The sequence below is a fragment of the Coturnix japonica genome, chromosome 7, assembly GCF_054131305.1.
Source record: "Coturnix japonica strain WE chromosome 7, WE-NBRP24, whole genome shotgun sequence".
In the NCBI taxonomy this organism is placed as follows: Eukaryota; Metazoa; Chordata; class Aves; order Galliformes; family Phasianidae; genus Coturnix; species Coturnix japonica.
In genome coordinates, this window is record NC_140669.1 from 29390536 (window position 1) to 29409470 (window position 18935).

Below are 18935 nucleotides of genomic sequence, written 5' to 3' on the forward strand. Positions count from 1 at the left end.
ACTACTGGTGAGATACTGAGCCTTCAGTTCAGATGAAGTTCATCCCTGATTTATCTGGAGTTATACAAGATGAGAGCCATTCTGGGACTTAACCTGTCTGTTTGGCGGTCCTCTCTTGACACTATTCCCCCATATAGTCCAGAATGGAGCTGAAGCGTGCTGCTGAAGGAAAGCAGGGGGGTGTCAGTGCAGGTTTTAGAACAGCAAGGGTCATCTGAAAGCCACTGTGTTTACCACTTTGGAAGGAGTAGGTGAAGTTCTGTCTTACCTACCTGGTGGGAGGAAACACAGAAATGATTTTTCCACAGCTCTGTCTTTAGAAAAGGACAACTTGAGGTAGGACAGTGACTCAGCAGAGCTGAGTGTATAGGGATTCCACTGGGTCAGTTCTCTCCTGCCTTTCTTACTTGTCTTTATATTTGCAAATGTATTCACAGACAGGTTGACTTTAATTTGTCTGCGTTGGTTGGTTGGGGTTTTTTTGAACTGCCCTGGGGTAAGGACTGAGGTTTTCTTTGTGTTTTTTCTCTTTATGGTGACACCAAAGAGACGCTGGATGTCTGACATCAAAGTAACTTGTACAGACAAGGCTCTGGTTCCCCCTGGCAAGCATCCTTGAGGGTCTTGCCTCATGTAGGCTGTCCTCACATAACAGTCAGAGAAGGACTGAAGCAGAGTGAACATCAGTGGGCATGGTGGGGGAAGCTTTGTACTTGTGTGGTGGGTGAGAGAGACTTGGCTGACACTGCTGGCCACCTCACTGAGCTCCATGAAGCAGCCACACGTGCTGTTGTGCCCTCTAAGGCTCACTAGTTGCTCTGTACAGTGTGGTCTCTTCACTGTTCTTTTTCCTCCTGTAAAAATACAGTGCTGATTTTAAACAGTTCTTACTGACTGTGCCGAATTTTGATGCAACTATTGAAAAGGCTGTCCAAGTCTCTTACTAAATTGGGCAAATAGCCTCCTTAAAAATGCATGTGCAAGTAGATCATCTGGGAGGAAGGTTAATGCACAGAAACCAGAACTAGTGACAAAAATCCTTCGTTGTTCTGGTTTGAGGTTTTGGTTTTATCTTTGCTACTGCTCACCTGTCCTCCAAGCAAAGGGGTTTTGTTGCCGTGTTCTCTATTCTTCAGTGCAAAACAAATATTTATAGACAGTGAGTCATCTTGTAATGTGAAGTTTCAGTTGTTTGGATCCCAGGGAATGAATGTACCTGGCATTTAAATGTGCTCTCATGCTCCTCAGCAAGGCCTGTTTGAATAGGCTGGGTGGAAATGCAGCATAAGCACTGCAAAAATTTTGCCATCCGGGAAGTCTGCAGGGTATATGGGGGAGGGAAGGAGCTGCTGAAGCAAGTTGTGTGTAAGGAGCTTGAAACAAAATGTGCAGAATTGTTTGGTCCTAATAATGCTCTTGTCTGAACACTGAAATCAAGTTAATTGCTTTTTTTTTCCCTTGAAACACACCAAGTTTGTTTTTTGCATGCTTCCTGGGGAAGCGCAGTTAGGAAAAGAGATGGAAGGTAAGCAAACGTCTGCTTGCTATTGGTGTCATCTGGATTTACATGCGCTACTTTTGCTTTCTTTCTTTTGTTGGTTTGTTACGTTGCGAGCTTTCCAAGTGAGCGCTTTGTGACTTTCCAGAAGTGCCTGAATGCACTGGGGGGGATATCTGCTGGGGATAGTGCTGCGTGTGCCTGTACTCACTTGTTGCGTGCCGTGCTCTCCCCTCTCTTTAGAAAATCAATGAGAATAGCAGTGCGTTGGCCGGCTCGGAAACGCAGCCCCCGACAGTGACAGATTCTGGGCAGTCCAGAAATTGTTCAACACCAACAGCGACATCAGATCCCCAAGTAGATGGCGACCGCGTGGCGTCGGATCGTGATGCTCAGCCTGCTGCCGCGGGACCCTGAGATGCGCTCATCTTATCAAATCCAGTGCATGGAATTCTGCTTCTCACCTGGGAAACGCTGGAGTAGGAGCTCAAAAGTAGGACTTCCTTCATCTTAATGATCATAATGTGATGCAGTGCAAGCTTTTAACTATATAAAATATATTCACATGACTACACACAGCAACACGGGCAGGGAAGCAAGAAGTTTGGAGCGCTGAAGGGAAGTGATGTGGTCGGATCTAAATGCAGGAAGAATTCTTGGCTGCTTTGCTAAGGCTTAGCCAAGTGCTATGAGATTTCTTTGCAATGTGTAGAAAAAGGAGAGTTCACTCTTGGCTTGGTGAGGCCAGAGTGCCTGACTTGGTCAGCTCCTGATTTTTTTTGCTTTGGATTTCTTCATGAGTCAAAATGAAAAGACTTAATAAGAGAGAAACTGAGGTTTCCCTGCACAGTGTATTAAAAATCATGGATCTAATACATGTAGAAGTGGTGTAAAACCGTAAAGATTTCTCAGAGACAGAATAGCTTTTAGCAAGCGTAGCTTCGTATTACAGCGATGGGATCAATAAAACATATTCAGAGAATATGTTTTTCAAAGCTGATGTTATCTTGTTTGACGTAACGGTTTAGTTCTGCAAAGGAAAGATTTGGAAGTGGTGTTTTAGTGAAGCAGAAAAGCTAGAAGAAGGCTTTTAGAGTGCTTGCAGCCCTTCACTTGGGCATTGTGTGTGCGTGTGTGTTTGGGTAACTTCAGGTTTGACGTATTGAGACAACCATCTCTGATCAAGATTGCACAACCGGAGATTGATCAAGGTTTCATTGGGCACGCTGTTCTTTTTCTGTTATTTATTTTGTCATCTTGACAATGGTTTATTTAATGAAGTGTAGTTACTGTGCTTATTTATTAAGAAGACAGCAAGCTTTAAGTGCCTGGGGAAAGGGGGTGGGTGGGCAGGAATCACCTAATAATAGTAATGATCAGAGTTTCAGGGGCAAAGTTGTTGATGCAGAAATCAAGTAGAGATTCTCAGGTCAAAGCATATGAAATGAAATAGTGTGTTTTGGGAATTCCTTTGCCCGTTGTTGAGACACTGGAGGACTTACTGTTCGCTATTAGCCACTGCCAGCTCCCTGGCTGGTGCGTAGTGAAAGCTGCTGCTGATGGGAGATCCTTGGGCTCAAGGAGGAGCCAGGGGTTTAGTCAGGATAGTGTTTTGGCCTGTTTGCTTACACCCACAGCTTGTGTTTGGGAGTTTCTGAGCGCTCAGCTTGTGCAGGACTCAAGTAGGTACCGCTCAGCCCTGCATGAAGATGTCAGTGTCAGCCTTGCACAGGATGGTGCATGCTGTTGGACCACGTGGCCTGTGCGGTGACACAGGGACAAGGTGAGCGGCAGCATGGGGTTAGGGGAGAGGACGATGGCAGCAGCTGAGCAGGAAAAGGGCAGACACAGCTTCACCTGCTTTGCCATCCAGTTAGCTGAGCTGTGCTTTAGCTGTGCTTTTAGAACAACCCGTGTTCTGGCAGTGCCTGGGACCAGCACCATAGGAAATAATCAGAAACATCGATGACTAGCCACTAATTACTTTTTTTGCACTTGAACTTCCATGTACTGTACTCACGTAAATCCTCATGACTTGTCCAAGTGTCCTTTAAAATCAGAAATGTATTTATTGTATGTTTGTTTAACCTGGGGGACAACTCAATGACTGAACAGGCGACAGGACAGAAGGATGCTAAAAACCATCTTGAGACAAAGCAGCCATTTGTTGAGTTCATGCTGTACGGTGTTACCTCGGCTTCTACTGCATAGCACCTGGATTGTGAGGTGAAGAGCTTGTACACTGTGTTTACACTTGGGAATTGTTCCTTTGAAATGCCTGCTCTTTTTGGAATTGTATCGTCATTCTGTGTTGCAAAATGGACATGTACACTGGGTTTTGATATTTGTGAAACTGTAAAAACTGTGCTAAGAAATATAAATTATCCATAATGTATTTAATGGCATCGGTTTGAGCTTTTATTACGTGTGTTCATGTTGTGGTGCCTGCAGTGAACGTAACCACCGGCACAGAACTTAACTGAGTGAGAATTAATTCCCATCAAGTTTGTTCCTTAAAAGAAGAGAAATCTTAGGAACTAAGTTTTGTTTTCAGGCTCTGATCTGTCATGAATGGAGAAATGGAATGGCAGGCTCCTCCAGGGAGATGGGCGTGAAGGTAGAGGAGATGCTGCAGCAAGGAGGCCACAGCTAACGTGCATTAAGGGTTCATTCAGCCTGCAGTGGGGTAGGAAAGCTGAGGACATAAACACACCCCTTCACTCGGCTCCTCCTTGTCCTGCAGTACCTGCTGTTGTGAATGGAGTGACTGCTGAAGGGCAGAGAACCACATCTTGGACAAGTACTTTTATTTAAAAAACACTGTAAGTAAAAGGCAGTGGATGGAGTATGGTGTGCCATGAATACAAAATAAACACTTCTGTCTTAACGTGGTGAAACAAGAGGTAAATGTAACTTGCCCCTTGTTAAGGGCAGAAGCCTTCTGTCATAGTTAAGGCAGTGGATGAACATCAAGTCTCTGCTCCCAGATTTTCCATTTGAGCTCTGGGTAACACTTGCTGGTAGTTCCTGTTCCATCTGTGTAACCTCTGTGCATCACAGCACCGCTGTGCAAGTCAATTCACTGCTGGCCGAGGGCAGAGGGACGGCAGTTCATTTTGGAAGGCTTTGTTTGTGAAACGCTTCCAATGTTGGAACAGACTCAGGAGGCTTTTTCAGGTCACTATCAGCTATGTCAGCTAGACAAAGAAGTCATCATTCTGGTATGTTGCTGCACTTCTGCTTTGGATGAGCTTAGTGGTTTCCTGCTCCGCTTTGTATAGCATTTACCCAAGTGTTGCATTCTGTGAGTACAAGAAAGCATTTGCTCCCTCCCCACCACACCTGGTGTGTTGTCCTTTCACAGTTCAGCAAAAAGGGAAGTTTTGTTTGGGCTTTTCTGTTTAGTTATCATGTAAGTAAAAGGTTATTTTCATGTAGTTTCTGCCTACTGTATAACAAGTAGGTGTGTACTTAAAAGAAGCTTATTTCTGCCACAATAGAGAGGCATCACATTTTCTCCCTTGACTAGATATGGACTATAGGGTGTGCACCACTGAGGTCCTGCTGCATCACTGGGCGCACTAAGAGAACAGCCCTTCAACAGCTTGATACATTCTGCAGGTGATGAGAGAATTAATGGCCTTGTGCTCTCTGCAGTCTGGAGACAGGAAAGGAAAACATAGATGAAGACAGCAGGATAGTCTAAAGAACTGAAGAGAATGACCTCTGCAGGTGGATGGACTGGGGGGACCTCCTGCAATTGTCAAAGATGGAGAAGAAAAGCCTGTGGAATAGGGAAGAAGAGTGTGTGAAGAAACAAAGACGTGTAAAAAAAAAATGAGGTACAGCACAACCCCAGTGCAGAGTGCAGGAATAGAACAATTAAAAGCAGACAGGTGAAAGATGAGGCAGGAGTTTGAAGGGTAAGAGGAGCTGAGAACAAAAAGGGGGGGAGGCAAAGTGAAGCTAGCAGACAGCAATGTGAGCCAGAAGTGCCAACAAATGTCACTCAGCTATGTTAAATCTGTAGAGCTCTATCACTGAAAAGTCAGCTGAGCAGTGAAGTGATTTATCAGCAAACTAAGAACATTATGAAATTTGCTAATATTTAGGGTACTTGATGAAAGTAAAGCACTAATAATGGCTTCCTCTCCCGCCAGTGCTCAGCACAGAGGACTTGACAATGAGCAAGGCCAAGATGCTCTGTTCAGAGGTAGTATCCTTGGCAAAAGAAGGCCCTGTGGTGGGACAGGCTGCTGTCAGTACCTGCTCTGGAAATAAGCAACGCATCCCGGCTGAAGTACTGATAGCGTGAGATCCTCGTTGCTTGAGCAGTCCCCGTGGTTTCTTTCTGTTGCTCTAATTGTGCAATATCAGTGATGCAGGAAACAGTTATTGAAAAATGCTCATTTGTCCCCAAGCATCCACGAGGAATCCCCAGAAATGAGTTCTTGGTCTGCAGCCTTCCTTTGTGGGATCAATGTCTTTCTTTTTCCCTTCTCTCCCTTTTTTTAGGGTAGTTTCCAAAGCTCAGAGCAGCTCAGTAGCAAATGGAAATAAAATTTGTTCATGTGTTTCGTCTTCATTCTCATCATCATCTTCGTGGCTGTAGCCGGTCATCTCATCTCGCTCAGACTCTGTCCTTGTCTCAAAGAGCTGCTCTTCCAGGAAGGAGCTCCCAATGCCGTATTCCTCATCGTGCGCCTTTGTTTCTGCTGGTGAGACGTGAGGAGATCCCAGAACAAAACCTGCAAACCTGCCAGAGTTCGAAAGGGAGAAAGCATCAGTTAGGAAATGGAAAAAATACTGCAAGTGTGGGGGAAGCAGCCAATGAAGTGAGGCTGGTGTGAGGATGTACCTAGAGACAGTGCAGCTCAACCTCAAAGGTGGAGCAGGAGTGACAGTGCCATGTAAAACAGTAAATAGTGACAAAAGGCTGGTGACACCCCTGAAGACTTGTTCTCCTTCTGCCTTCAGTCCTTCCTACACAAGTAACTCTTGCTTTTCTGGAGGGCACCTGCAGAGTTTTGTGACTAAGTGAGATCTGGCTTCATTCTTTCTTTAATGCTTATGGGGTAATTCAGAGTGAGCATCTGTATCACCAGATAGCTGCTTTTGGTCAACTGAGCTGTAGACCGGGAGTACTGCAGCTACTCCAGGTCAACTCCAAACGGGAGGTTCAGCTGAACAAAGCACCAATTTATCCCTTCCTACATTTCAGTTCATTGCAAATCTTACTTTCAGTGGACAGCTATGCTGGAGATACAGAATGGAGCTGGAGGTTTCTGGCAAGCTCATGGGAACAGACGGCAGTTCTGACACCTGGGTAAGTGTCGACAGCATCAGAGAAATGTAAGAAGAAGGAACTGCAGCTACATTCTGCAGTGCTGGTAAACTGATCAATAATTTACATTTTAGACTTGAACATTTCTGCAAGCTGAATGGTGTCACCTCGCTCTTCTTGGAAGCACTGTAAGTCTATATGGGGAACAGGGTTGGGCTGGATCTGTTTCATAGATTTGCCTTGTGCCGAACCATCTTCCATAGGAAGTTTAAAGGGATACTCAATGTAAAGTCAGACTTGTGCTGGTTCTTATCATTTTGTATTTTTATAGGGAGCAACTTAGAAGGATATTAACTAAGTAATGGCTATAAAGAGTGTATTTAAGTTGCTTGCTCTGTGCAGACCCCGTTATTTTGCAGTCTTAGGTATTGGTTGATGTTTCAAGTAGGTTTGCTTCACTGTGCAGACTTGCAGTCGAAGAACTTAACACAGCAAACGTCTGAGCACGTATCTTCAGACTGCATTACTCAAGTAGATAAAACTATCCCCATGTCTTATTGCATGTGAGATATAAACTCACCTGGAATAGTGCCTGAAGTAGTATGTGAGTCTGCTGCCTAACCAAGTGTTTCCCTTCTTAGAAAAGCCACATTATCTTACCTATGTGGGGACTGGAGTTTGGACACTGCCAACCATGATGAGAAGTCAGGGTTCTTGCAGGACGAGCGCAGCTCCTCCAGAGCTCTGACAGTTTCAGTTTCACCTTGTTCTCGATATTCTTCTTCTGTAAGGCATCTAACCACTAACTTTTGGGATTGAAAGCGATTCTTCATTGTTCTAGAATGAAATGAAATAGCAGTTAGCGTTTCTGAAGTCCTCTTGTAGGTAATTACAGCCCATCCCTTCTCTCTACTATCTGCTGAGAACATGCTTGAATCATGTTTGTCCTATGAAGAAAAGCTACATGCTTGTGTCAGTGTTTTAGGACAAGAAGTTTTGTGTTTGCAAGGCTGCTTACTCTAGGTCTCATCCAGCATTCCCCAGAATGAGGCTTCCTTATTGTTTAAGCATGGACTGTAAGCTCAGAAGAGAAGTCTACTTGCTCAGCCTTTTTTAGGTGCAGCATGTGAAATGAGTCTGCAGAAACACGGGCTGAATCAAAACCCAGTATGCGTATTTAAATTCAAAGATAAGCAATGCTCTGTTCTGAGTTGTTCATGTTGTTTGCTAGATATCTTAAATCTTGCTTCTTATTCCAAAACTGAGTAGTCTTGAGGCCAAAATGTTTACAATCTGATGTTTTTTTAGCTGCTGCGTAGTATATGTATAATATAATTAGATATCAATTAGAAAGCGTGCCATGTTCTGTTCCCTTCTGTCGACTGCTTTCCATTTAAATGTTGTCATGAGTTAAGATAAGCAAGGGCTGGATGCCCATAAAACCTTCAGCTCTGTATGTAATACCTGCTCCAACCAGCAGCACTCAGGTTTCCCCATCATTTCCCTGCAAAGCAAGAATGAACTGCAGCCCTTGGACAAGTCAAATGCCAAAGGTCTTGCTGGCTTAGTGGGATTAGTGCTAATCTTAATAATTAAAGCAAGATACTTAACAATCATGATCAATTTGTTGCTCTGAGCTGTGTATCAGGCATCATGGCCTCAATGCTTGGTGCTACCATTCAGTGTTTCAAGAGAGGGGAAAAAAAAGCCTTCTTGTTCTCTGTAGGAAGATTTGTAGTGCCATAGTTCAGTATTCTTTGGTTCTATGAAAGCATCAGTTCATTGCAAATGAGAAGGGGTTCCACCTGGAGAACAACCTGCAGTGTTCAGCGGTAAAACAGGTTTGTTGTGACTTCTGTGAACTGCTAGTCAAATCTTAGTGGTTGCAGAGCAAGCAAAACTTGCTTACATCAGGTAAGTGTTGATGCTGTGTTGCTGCTGAAAGGCTGCTTCTCAGCTGCTGGCAGAATCGGCCCTTGATAAATGAAGAATTCTAACTAACATCAATTACTTGGACCCAGGCTGTGCTGCAACATCTGGAAAGAGCAGAGGAGCAGAGCGGTATGTTCTTCAAACACTAAGCGCCGTGTGAGACTAACAGGTAAGTGGCTTCTCTTGGTTTTCATTAACTTGGTTCTAACCTTGGCCTGTTTGTGGCTCTTAGAGGTTCAGTGTAAGTCTACAGCTGCGGAACAGTCTGCACTAAAGAGTCTGTCATCACAGGAGGGAACAAGCAGCTGTAAATTGTGAGGACTTGTGAGAATCTTCATTTGAGTGTTACATCTGTGATAAAACATGCTTTAAATTCAAGGATGAGCAAACATGTTGTTCCCATATTGCTAAGAGAAGTACTTAGCAAACTACGATCTACGCCGAGAAAGCAGTTCCAACTTCAAATGCCACAATATAAACGGAGCACGGTAATGTTTCCTAGCACTAAAGGGACACAGGATGTTCATTAATACATACACACCTGCCTATGTGCCAGGCAGCACCGATGGGATATCCCAGGCCTTTGGAGCAGAGCATGACTGCTATTATTGCATATGCAACTTGAGGTATGGTGACACCACAGTAAATAAAAACAAAGGCCGTTAATTGCAGCGTCCATGCGAACAAGGTTATACTCAGTTCGCTGGTAAGCGGTCCGTGCTGATAGCAAGTGGCAAAGCTGATAGTTCCAATGGCCACAAAATACCCTGTGGAAACAGGAAACAGTGTCATGAAGAGACAGGTGGAAACTACCCTTCTGAACTTCACTAGGTGGATGAGTAAGCTCGCAACTGCTGCATAGCACGGTGTGCTGGTTTTGTGCTTGTAGGTACCTGCATTATGAACTGCGCCTTCTAAAGGGTTATGAAGTGATCTATGTGCAGCCATTAGATAATGCTGGAAGAGCTGCACATGAGCTCTCTCCCATGCAAGAAAGGTGAGGCAGGTGCCAGAGCAATACATTTGCCAACCAGTTGGCAGTTTGTGCATCCAGTTCCCAGATTCAGCAAAATGAAAGTCATCACAGCTGCCCTTTTGCTGTCACAGGGAGAGTACATTATAGCAAATCAATGAGACATTAATGCAAAGCCTGCTGTTTCAGCTGCTCCTGGCCCACTCAATCGAACTCCTTATTTAATGATATGATGTGAGCGAATACTTACTGAGTGACTTAGAAACTTAAGGAATATGAGAGCATAAATGGGTTGGGAGAACAAAAGTAACCCACCAATGAGTTGCTTAACTTCTTTTTAATCTTAATGGGCAGGTGTTCATCTAACCGCTATATTATCCAGAAGTGCACTGTTCAGTTTAATATTCTTACCCAACACATAGAGTCTTTGTTCAGACCACAGCCACGGCATGTTCTCTTTGAAGCAGTAGATAAGATAGAGTGAGGACATCCAGCAGCCACTCAGTAGTATCCAGAAGGTACTGCGCTGCAAATTGACAAAAGAAAAATAGAAGAAAAAGCCACAAGTCTCAGTCAGACTCAGCACCGTTGTGTGCAGAGGAATCCACAGGCAAGAACAAATGTGGTTCTGGCAGACCTGCAAGCTTCTGCTCTGTGTCAGACTTGAACTACGCAGTGCTCTGCTGCAAGAACACAGCATTAAGTCTAAACAGAGCAGCTGCACCTCTTGTCTTTGTCTGCTGTGTCCCAGTGTCACGACCTAAGCTTCCTGAAGTGTATTTTCAATTAACATACCTCAGCAATACTGTAACAGTGCATGGAGATCAAGACCTGGTGAAGGAAAATTTCACATCTGCCTTGCAGTTAATTCCCTGCTGAATGGAAGAAAGTCGGTACCAGCTGCCACTAAAATTACATTGTGATTTAGACTGATTCATATACTCAACACTAAGCTTAGCTCCAGTCCAATAAACTCACATCAACACTCTCCAGTTAAACTTGGCAGCAAGACAATTAGAACTTGATTCTGACCCGATTATATTTACTTGACTCCCACACCCTTTTCAGTGGAGTTCCCCATACAGAGCAAGGTCGGAATCTGGCCTTGGACTCTTCACTTCCTCTTACTATAATGATAAAAATTATTACTATTTTGTTTTACAAATGTGGATTTACCCTTGGAATAAATCTTTTAAGTGCCAGCAGGACAAAAACTAGCAGAGCAAGAACGCCCAGTATTATTCCAGACAGGTAAAAGAAGTTGGTGCTCCTGGAAGAAAACAAGAGAGAAGGTTGTAAGAAGTATTTTCTAAGTAGTGAGTGGTTAATAATGCCAACATTAGTAAGGACAGCAGTGATCTTCACTAAGAACAGGACTGTGAGTTATACAGATAATAGGCCTGGTTTAGATTTTAAATTCATGGTAAAAAAAAAAAATATATATATATATATATATATAATATAATATTTATTATAATATAATATATTTTATAATATATATATAAATTAAGAAAAAATCCCAATTACTACTATAAGATCACTGAAACTGTTACCAGACTGAGGTGGGGGATGTCCTGTCCACAGAGATATACAAGGTCAGGCTGGACGGGGTTCTGAGCATCCTGATCTAATGTAGGTGTCCTTGTTTATTGCAGGGGAGTCGGACCAGGTGGCCTTGAAGGGTCCCCTCCAATTCTGAGGATGCTACGATAAACTTTTGTTGCATCATTTTCTCATGTACACCCTGGTTCTGTATGCTTCAGTACTGCAAGAATGGGCTCATATATTTAAAAGGGCAAATTTTTTCTTAGTTTACGTGTTGATAAAAAATCTGACTTAAAAATATGATTTGGTTCAGTCTGGAAACTATTGCTGCTCTGCTGGTTTTGAAGGTGTCTCCTGCCAATTCATTTGTGATTCATTTCGCTTTGAAGTTATGGTTCAGGTGTTTTGCTATGCCAGTGAGTATCCTCCTTTACAGGGCGCATCCAAAGCATGGTGAGGAAAGGCTGGCATGAAGGTGGAGGCAGGCCAGGCCCCAGATGACCTCATCACACAAATGGTATAAATACATGTAACATATATTCATCTATTTAATGTATATTTAAATAGACATTCATTTCCTTATTTCACTTTCCCAGAGAATCGTGCCTTCAGCTCAGAGAACAGACCAAAGCTGCACAGATGCTGGGAAAGAACATGAAAAGGCAGCAGCCAGTACTCACCTGCTCAGGCTGTTTGCAAAATGGAACAGAAAAATTCCAGCTACAAAGAAAAACAAGAGCTTTCCATCTAGCACTAAAAAGGGGAAAAAGAAAACAAACAGAAAGGGGCTTTAGACTAACTGGTTCTGAAACACTGGTTATATTCAATATCAGCAGACAAGACTCAGGCCTGTTACAGAAGAGATGGTCCAGGCAGTCGTGCTGGCAATACCCATCTATCTGTAATGCACACAGGAAGCTGTTCTACTTACTTTCTCGTGTTAGGCTCACGGTGTACAGTTCTTCCTTGAAGGGCTGTATTCTGAAGCAGAAGTCCTCTCCATATTGCTTTACCTTTAAGAGGGTTTCTGTAGATGTCTCCTGTCGCCAGAATATCTGGATGGCGCAGGCAGCAAACTCAAAGACAGTTTCTGAATCCCTACAGTTGTTTTTTTCCGGAATAGGCACAAACCTGAATGCCTCTGTGCTGTTAATTCTCACCTAAATCAAACAGAAAGGCAGAGTTGTAGTTCAGAATCACTGTGGGGTTTCTTTTGTGAGACGCTCAGCTTGTAACACTAATGAAGATCAGCACTGAAAGTAACGCCACTGCAGTTTTTAGCTGTTTAATATTGGTTATTAGTTGTATGCAAATACTGTTTAGGCCTTACAGTGTGATTCAGAGAAATCCATGTCAACATAGCTCTATCCGAGGCCTTAAGCCCATCTGGCTTTGTGGGTTTGGTTCCACCATCACACTTGCCCACACACATGGGTCTAACAAAACCCCCAGCATCTGACAGACCCGTGGTTCCTTTTGTGGATGTTATTCTATTTCACATTCCCCCATTTAACCTAACAACCTGTACTTGCTTTTCTGGTAGGTAACAATGCCATGTTTGTATTAGGGACAGAGAGGTTAAGAACAGACCAAGACGTGTTCCACCTCCAAGTCTGAGCCAGCTTCTCTAGCTAAACTGCTTCCTTCCTTTGTCCATTGACAGCTCTGCAGGAAAAACAGAACCAAATGTACTCTGCCTGTTCCTTAACCTGTTATTGCCTCTCGTGGCATGAGGTTTCCGTATTGTTCTGCTATTACTAAGCATGTTTCTTTCATGATGTTCTGAGCCAAATGAAAAAGCAGCCAGAACAGCATTTGTCTGACTTTCAGAGTAACAATCTAACACACCTTTTGTTCTTATACTGTGGATGTTCGTACCCTTCCTTGTTCCTCTCTGGAGCTGTAAGCAGTTAAGCTTACTTTCCTTGTAGATAATAATGCTATATTAGGGAAAGGAGAGGGATGCTACAGATTGTAATGTGTGTTTGGCATCCTCCTGTGATGCTGTGAGCCTGGCTGACATCCTCCTAATGAGGGGACAGCAAACCTCAGTGTGTGTGGAGTGAAGCAACACTGAGCTGTGCTTTTATGGTGCTCTTTCTGATATACCACCATTGAAACTACTCACTGCACTCTGAGGCGCTGCTTTGATCTTGTCAGCCGGGCATATATGCAGGTGGGCAGAGGCCAGGGGCTGTGGATGGCACACGTGGATGGTCCCCTACAGGAGCTCTTACCTGAACAGTCGACCAAATGTACTGTAAGTGCATGACCCTGTTTTGCACGTAACAAAAGCAGTCTTCATGCAGCTTCTGGATGGCGTTCCCTTCTTCCAGAAGGCTACAGCTTCCCCCTGGTGAAGGAAAGTTCGCTTGAAACGTGTATGAAATAGAAATATGTAATGTTCTTTTTTTCTTCCTTTTGATAAATCACAAGCAGTCTGCAGATAACAGAACATAAAGCCTAGGCTGCAGGGTAGCATGTTCAGCGTGATTGAGACAAGAATTCAAATGACACGTCTAATCAAGTAATTGAGGCTCTAACTAAACTGCAACACCTCGGGGGTGGGATAAAGAAATTAATGCATGGTGAGGTTTTTTAGCAATGCAATCAGTGGAAGCTTGGCATTTCTACCCGTGTTTTCATGGCACAGGAACAGGCCCCTGGGCCAAGTTCCCTGCTGGTGCATGTGGGTGTAGCCCTGCTGTCATTGATGCTTTCCCAGTGCTGAATGGAGCACAGGCAGGTAAACAGGCTCATTGTATTGTGGTCATCCAGCATGTGGCACTGTGCTGACCACACAGCACTCATCCCCCCCCAGCACGGTTGTAGTGGTAAAGCACATAACTGTTCTTACTTTCTACTTGCAGCTGCCTTCTCCTGACATGGTCCAGCCACATCTCAGTGTGGCAGCTGTGCTGACAGCTCACAGGGGGCAGGAGACCAGGACAGTGCAGCTCTCCTGCAACCTAAGAGACCCCCTGAGCCTTTAGGGAGGAAGGGCCCTGACCCATGCAAGGAACAGGCTTTGCAGAGTGGTACATGGTCCCATCTGTGCACCAACATCTGCCCTGCAGTGCCTTACTGCAGCGCTCCAGGAAGGTAATTAAAGAGCAGAACAAATGAATGCAGATCAGAACAGAGGGAGTCAGCTGGCTCAGTAGAAAACGTAAGTCCAAGCCAAGCTCAGCAGTAACTGCTGAAACAGTCTCCTGGTGTCTGAACAGCCATGTAAGCACTTGGCCAGAGCAAACCTCCAGTGCAAACCTGGTCTGGACAAGGGAATACTGCTGTCAGGTCCAGGCCTGCCCCAGCTCTGTATGGAGCTAAACCCAGCCTCAATTATTTTCTTAACAATTTAATTAAACCAATTAAAAATTCCTGCACGCATATTCTTATTTAAGCATATTAAGCCGTTCCAGAATTAGACTGTGTCTACACGTGATGCTGCTGAAGTGTGTTGCATTCATCTTCTAGTGAGGGCACTTATACTGTGAAGTTTGGAGCGACTGCTTGTCATCCATCCCAAACCCCATGGCAGGGAGTGCAGTACTTCAGATGGGCTGAGTGCTGCTCCGTCAGGCCCCGACTCAGTGATGTTCAGGGCTGTAAGGAGGCAGGCTACGGCAGATACAGAGCCGCACCGAGCTCCCCCCGCAGCCCCCATTCCGCACCCCGGGGGTCAGCCAGCCCCGCCCGGCACAGCAGGCCCAGCACAGCAGGACCGGAGCCGCAGCAGCATCGGGTCGGGGTGGGCGGAGACAAACCGCTCCGGGCTCCGTGTCCCGGAGGCGGCCCCGGCCCCAACCTCACCCCCCGGCCCCGCCCGACCCCCCCCAGCCCCGCGGCCCCTCCAACAGCGAGGGAAGGCCCGTACCTGCGCTCGGCACCGCCCCGAACAGCGCCTGCAGGAGCAGCCCCAGCGCCAGACCCGGCCGGGCCCAGGGCGGCCGCCGCGGGCCCATGCGGTGAGTGCGGCTCCGCCTCTAACGGCCCGGAGTGAGGGCGGGCCGGAGGGCGGGCAGGGCTGATGCTCACCGCCCACCCGCTGCTCCCCTCAGTACAGCCCCCAGCAGTGCCACCAGCGTGTGCTCCCCATGACTCAGGACGCTTCATTTTGTCTGTTTTTCTCCCTCCTGACGTCAGAAGGTCGCTCTGTTAAGCAGGATACAACCCTTACAACCCCCCCACAATCAGGCCGTGCATAGTCAGAATAACGCAGTGCATCTATATGGTGCTTTGCTTGTGCCTCCGGTTCCTGCTGAAGCGCCGTATTCCCTCTGAAATAGCTCCACACTATTTCTGTTCTGTTGAATGTTTATCCCGGCAACGCAAATAATTCCTGTTCCATAAGTACCCTGACAAACAATGCAATTTATTACCGGGTACATTATGTTGTCTGTCTGTTTGATGTAAATGGTCTCTGAGAGTTAAAATTAGACAAAGAGCCATTTGAGACTGTTTTGTTCATCTCCAGCTGTTGTGTTGTTTTTAACAGGAGCGCGTTAGTTTGAAGCATTTCACGGGCAAAATACCTGCTTGTTTTTTCGGTGATAAGAATGATCCACCAAGAGAAGCATTGGTGCGTTGGTGCTCTTAAGGTGATGGAGGCTTTGCATGTGGTGCAATGGGGTGGCCTTGCCTTGCTGGGGTGCTGTGCTCACACCCTGCCCTGGGAGGACCAACCTTCTAAGATCCTTCCTGAAGAGCACTGGAAACAAGTGTGGAAAGGTGAGCATGGCTCATAAAGCCCTTTGAGCTAAAGCTTCTGAGAGTAAAACATGAGGCTCTGTAATAACTTTATAAACAAATGTGCCTGCTGTGACACCGTGTTGCAGTGCAGGGACAGCCAGGGCACCTGGTGATGGGGGCACTCAGACTGTGCTTGGACTCAAACCATCACAGCAAACCAGGTGTAGTGGGAATGCTGGGTCACAGCCAGAAGTGGTGATGGAGCAGCTGGTGGGAAGGCTGGGCCAGCACAGGGGAGCTCAGGTGCATGCAATGCATCGGAGTGATTAGAAGGGGAGGGGCCAGGATCCATCCCTTCCCAGACTTCATTTAAGGGTTATCAGAGGTGGTTTCCTGTCTACCTGAGGCTTTCCAAGGGTAAGTAGCTTTTTTCCTTTATTTCTCTGGTTGTTTTGGTTGTATTTGGGTTGTTTTCATTTTGTTCAGCCATAAGCTTTGCCATCTTGCTATTATCACAATACTTTTCATCCCATTATACCAGGGAATTGAAAACCTTAACGATCTAAACACATCTGTTTACCAAATATTGTTGATTATATCTTTTTGAAATGATGTCTATCACAAAGAACAGAGAAGGCATGTTTACAGCTGGTTCTTTGCTTATAAACAAAGTCCTGTACTAAGTTGTATTCTCTTCCAAGGGACTTTTGCTCAATGTAGGACAAGCAGATGGTAGCACCGATGTGAGCAAGCACACGTTGGTGCTGTATGGTGAGGAAAAGATATTTTCTCTGAAAAGACGTGTGATAAATAAACTAGGCTGGTGGCTGGGAACGCTAGAAAACAGCGTGTGGTTGCAGGAGGTGGCTCCAAATGCAGCTCTTTGGGGTTCCTGGGCCACTGGCTTATGTGCAGCCTAGCTAAGCAGTTAACAAAATCAATTGGTTGCTTTTGATTGCATGGTGCCCTGTGGTAAATAGATTGGTGATCCTTGCTCTGAGTTCATTTGCTAAATAACCACATCACAGAACTGAGCACTGCTGTTGGCATCCCTGCTGGCAGGCCCAGAGCCCTGCCCGAGGCTTCATTGGTGATGAAGAGCCCTCACTGCTCAGAGCAGAAAGGCAAGAATGGCCTCACAGCACAGGTTTTCTTGTTGCATCTGTCCTGCAGGGAAGTAGGTCTCGCTCTTTGTCTTGACCTTTAAAACATCCTTCCAAATAACTGCGATTGAATAAAAGACAGATCTTGAAAGCCTGTAAGGAAAGGAGAACTGACAGATAAAATCAGTCTTCTGGGTCTGCTATTGAAATTCACAGGACGTGGTATGGTTCTGTAAAGAAGGCCATGGGAACAGCGTGTTGCTTGTGGGTAAGTGTGTGAGTGTCTGTCTCATCTTTCCAGATTTATATTCGTATTAAGCACTGTTGCTTGTTACTACGTTCATATAGTAGCCTGTTGTAATTGTTGTGGGATTTGACAGAGCGCTCTTGGAGAAATGAATTGCTAGCACTATTAAGTAAATGTGAAAAGAATTGCTCTCTTCCCAGCAGCTCTTTAATTCCTAAAATTAAATTCCATCCCTGATGCGCTCAACTACCTTCATGATTAATGTCTGAGTTGTCAGAGCAGCTTGTCGAGCACTTGGAGATTGAGGAAAGTTGTGAAGTTTCTGATTAAGTTTCCCTATTGCTTTGTAATCTCACTCTTGCAGTTGTTGGTGTACCTGCTGCCCGAGCCAAAGACAAGGCGTGTGGAAGTTTGGAGGCAACTCCTCTTCACGTTGCTTGCCTGTAACCCGGTCCTTCACGTTAATGCCCTGAGCGGAGTGATCTGTGGTCAGCCTGTTCTGCTGTGGAGACCAGCTTGGGAGGTTGGTAGCCTGCTTCAGCCAAGGTTTTAAGGACAGAATTCAAGACTTCTTTGTAGCCGCCCATGTTACAGCCTGGCTCTTAGTATTTGAAACAACTGTTTTCTCAGAGAGGATGATGAGCAAGACAGAGCTATGTAAGCTACCCCAATATCATGAAGGCCCAGGAAGGGCAGCCCTTCCTAAAACTCCTGGGACAACACAAAGGCAGCGTGTGAGCATCGTATACCATTTGACCCTGTCAGTTTTGTACTATCTTGCTGCTTCCTCTTTTTTGTGCGTGCTCAGACTGGTCCAGCTCAGTCTGCCTATTCTTAACACGCCCTCAATCAAGCATTTTCAGGCTATGTAATGTTTCTTGCTCCTGTCTGGTTTGGGTTGTTCAGCAGTTCTTTACACAACCTGGCTTTGCATACCCTCTATCCTTCCTCACACCTGCAAGAGATTCCCAGGTTTGCTATTTGTTACAGCAAAATGTGCCACTCTGGCATTCCTTCCCTCCACACCCAGCACTGCTGGCTCCATTAACATTTCTCTTTGCTGCTTTCAGATGCAGTCCTCCTCCATTTGCTCAGGGTGCTCTAATGGTTGGTAGATCTGAGGGAGGAAGAATTTCTCTTTCATGTTCAAAATAAAATATCTGACATGTTTTATGACAGCAAACATGCGTCTCCACGTACACGTGTCTTCATACAGGTTATTAAATGTCTGTTTTTTCTTCTGTTTTTGCTTGATGTGCTTTTTCTTCTGCAAATATAATCATGGGAGGACTAGGAGAGTGGGGGATTGAGAGGTTGTTAAAGATATGTAAGTGGCTTTGTGCAGTAAATGGCTTTGCGTTGTGTGATACACACGGGGGCCTTCCAGTACTTTTCCCTACAAGAAATGATGTGCTGCGAGGGCTCTCCCATGTGAGATACAGCACAGCGTGCATCAGCGTCTCAGTGAGGAGAGCCAGGATGCACAGTCATCCTGCCCCTGGTAGTCATTGCCGCTCTTGCTGACACTTGAGGAATGCAGGATGTGCCTCAAATAGACCTTCACAAATGTTCTTTGCTACAGACATTTCAGCCTTTCCTGGTATTGATATTAACTCTCACTGACAACTGGGGATTTAAGTGACTGTAAAGATTACAAATTG

General features: G+C 45.2%; 3 protein-coding genes across 13 annotated transcripts in view; 2 read left to right on the forward strand and 1 right to left on the reverse strand.

Moving 5' to 3' along the window:
- Positions 1-3893, forward strand: part of MFSD6 (major facilitator superfamily domain containing 6) — a 23420-nt gene extending 19527 nt beyond the window's left edge. For 2 of the 5 annotated variants that reach the window (XM_085552814.1, XM_085552816.1), the window contains 2 exons: positions 1507-1525; positions 1742-3893. In XM_085552814.1, the coding sequence (XP_085408940.1) occupies positions 1507-1525; positions 1742-1752 (30 nt within the window). In that variant the 3' untranslated portion in view covers positions 1753-3893. Of the gene's footprint in view, positions 1-1473; positions 1526-1741 lie in introns of all 5 variants that reach the window. The other 3 variants (XM_015867872.3, XM_015867871.3, XM_015867874.3) reach the window with 2 other exon arrangements.
- NAB1 (NGFI-A binding protein 1) overlaps positions 3589-18935 on the forward strand; it is a 51565-nt gene continuing 36218 nt past the window's right edge. For all 4 annotated transcript variants that reach the window (XM_085552817.1, XM_085552819.1, XM_085552821.1 and 1 more), the window contains exons 1-2: positions 3589-8883; positions 11343-17797. The gene's annotated coding sequence lies outside the window, so the exon portion shown is untranslated. The remainder of the gene's footprint in view (positions 8884-11342; positions 17798-18935) is intronic.
- Positions 4289-15220, reverse strand: NEMP2 (nuclear envelope integral membrane protein 2). Of its 4 annotated transcripts, XM_015867880.2 has the most exons (9): positions 15110-15220; positions 13470-13585; positions 12164-12392; positions 11913-11985; positions 10864-10957; positions 10099-10213; positions 9256-9481; positions 7443-7619; positions 4289-6254 (listed from the first exon to the last, which is right to left on the reverse strand). In XM_015867880.2, the coding sequence occupies exons 1-9, from the start codon at positions 15195-15197 to the stop codon at positions 6029-6031; spliced, it is 1344 nt and encodes a 447-aa protein (XP_015723366.2). In that variant the 5' UTR covers positions 15198-15220; the 3' UTR covers positions 4289-6028. The 4 variants fall into 4 exon arrangements, with proteins under 4 accessions (XP_015723366.2, XP_085408948.1, XP_085408950.1 ...); XM_085552822.1 differs by lacking the exon at positions 11913-11985; XM_085552824.1 differs by lacking the exons at positions 10864-10957; positions 11913-11985 and having other exon boundaries at positions 13361-13585.